General features: G+C 42.3%; 1 protein-coding gene across 1 annotated transcript in view; it reads left to right on the forward strand.

The window, feature by feature from the left end:
• Nucleotides 1-774, forward strand: part of SARC_08985 (hypothetical protein) — a gene marked incomplete at both ends in the record, with an annotated part of 4,223 nt that extends 3,449 nt beyond the window's left edge. Inside the window, 2 exons of the mRNA XM_014297024.1 lie at nt 28-148; nt 692-774. Of these exons, the coding sequence (XP_014152499.1) occupies nt 28-148; nt 692-774 (204 nt within the window). The remainder of the gene's footprint in view (nt 1-27; nt 149-691) is intronic.
• Between the last annotated feature and the right edge of the window lie 108 nt (nt 775-882).

Here is an 882-nt window from a genome sequence, read left to right on the forward strand (position 1 = left end):
CTCAAATTAATGGGATGGCACACACAGGCGTATAAGAAAATCAAAGTCACAACGCAACAAACCAAGGAGAGCACCATCTGCATGCGAGAAAATTCCTTCTACATCGATACCGTACGCGCCTTCCGAGATCGTCGCTATGTCTACAAAGGTATGTCCAAGTATGGACGGAGACAATGGGTGTGGGTTGTAGTTGCAGACGCATCATGCACACCGACGGTGTTGTATAGGTTTATGCTACTGTATGGACGGATTCTGATATGGGTTTTTGTCAAATACGTATGGCAAAGTCTCACTTCCGTTTAAATTCGGGAGCCGCTCACCCACATTAGAATAAGAGGCACTCACACACATCATACCAACTGTACAATGCCCTACGAAATCAAACCATCAGCACACACCACTGCGTAACTGCGATTGGTCTGGAGATGTTGCCATCGCTGGATATTGGCCACGATTTTAGGGTATCAGGGTTTTAGGATTTAGATATTGGCTGTATTTGCATATAATACCTCGACCATGTGCACATTCAATGCCTTTGTGTATCTATTTCGATGCTGCACCTAATCTGAGCGATATCCCACACACACCAAAAACAAATGCATCTCCTGCGATCTTATAGTGTAGCAGAAGTTGGCTCCAATATATAAATACTTGGGAGTTATACACTAAATCACGTTACAATTGCGTGCAGGCAAAAACAAGGAGTGGGGAGGCAAGCTCAAAGAGGCATTGAGCGAGGGTGACCCCATTGCGATTACAAAGGCCAAAAATATGGTATGTATGATCGCAAGTGTACTCGTTGTCTCGTTGTTTATATGATCTTCGACTTACTTTAACCCATATATATATATATATATAAATATATATATGTATACATACATA

Source organism: Sphaeroforma arctica, assembly GCF_001186125.1.
Source record: "Sphaeroforma arctica JP610 unplaced genomic scaffold supercont1.865, whole genome shotgun sequence".
NCBI classification, from domain to species: Eukaryota; class Ichthyosporea; order Ichthyophonida; genus Sphaeroforma; species Sphaeroforma arctica.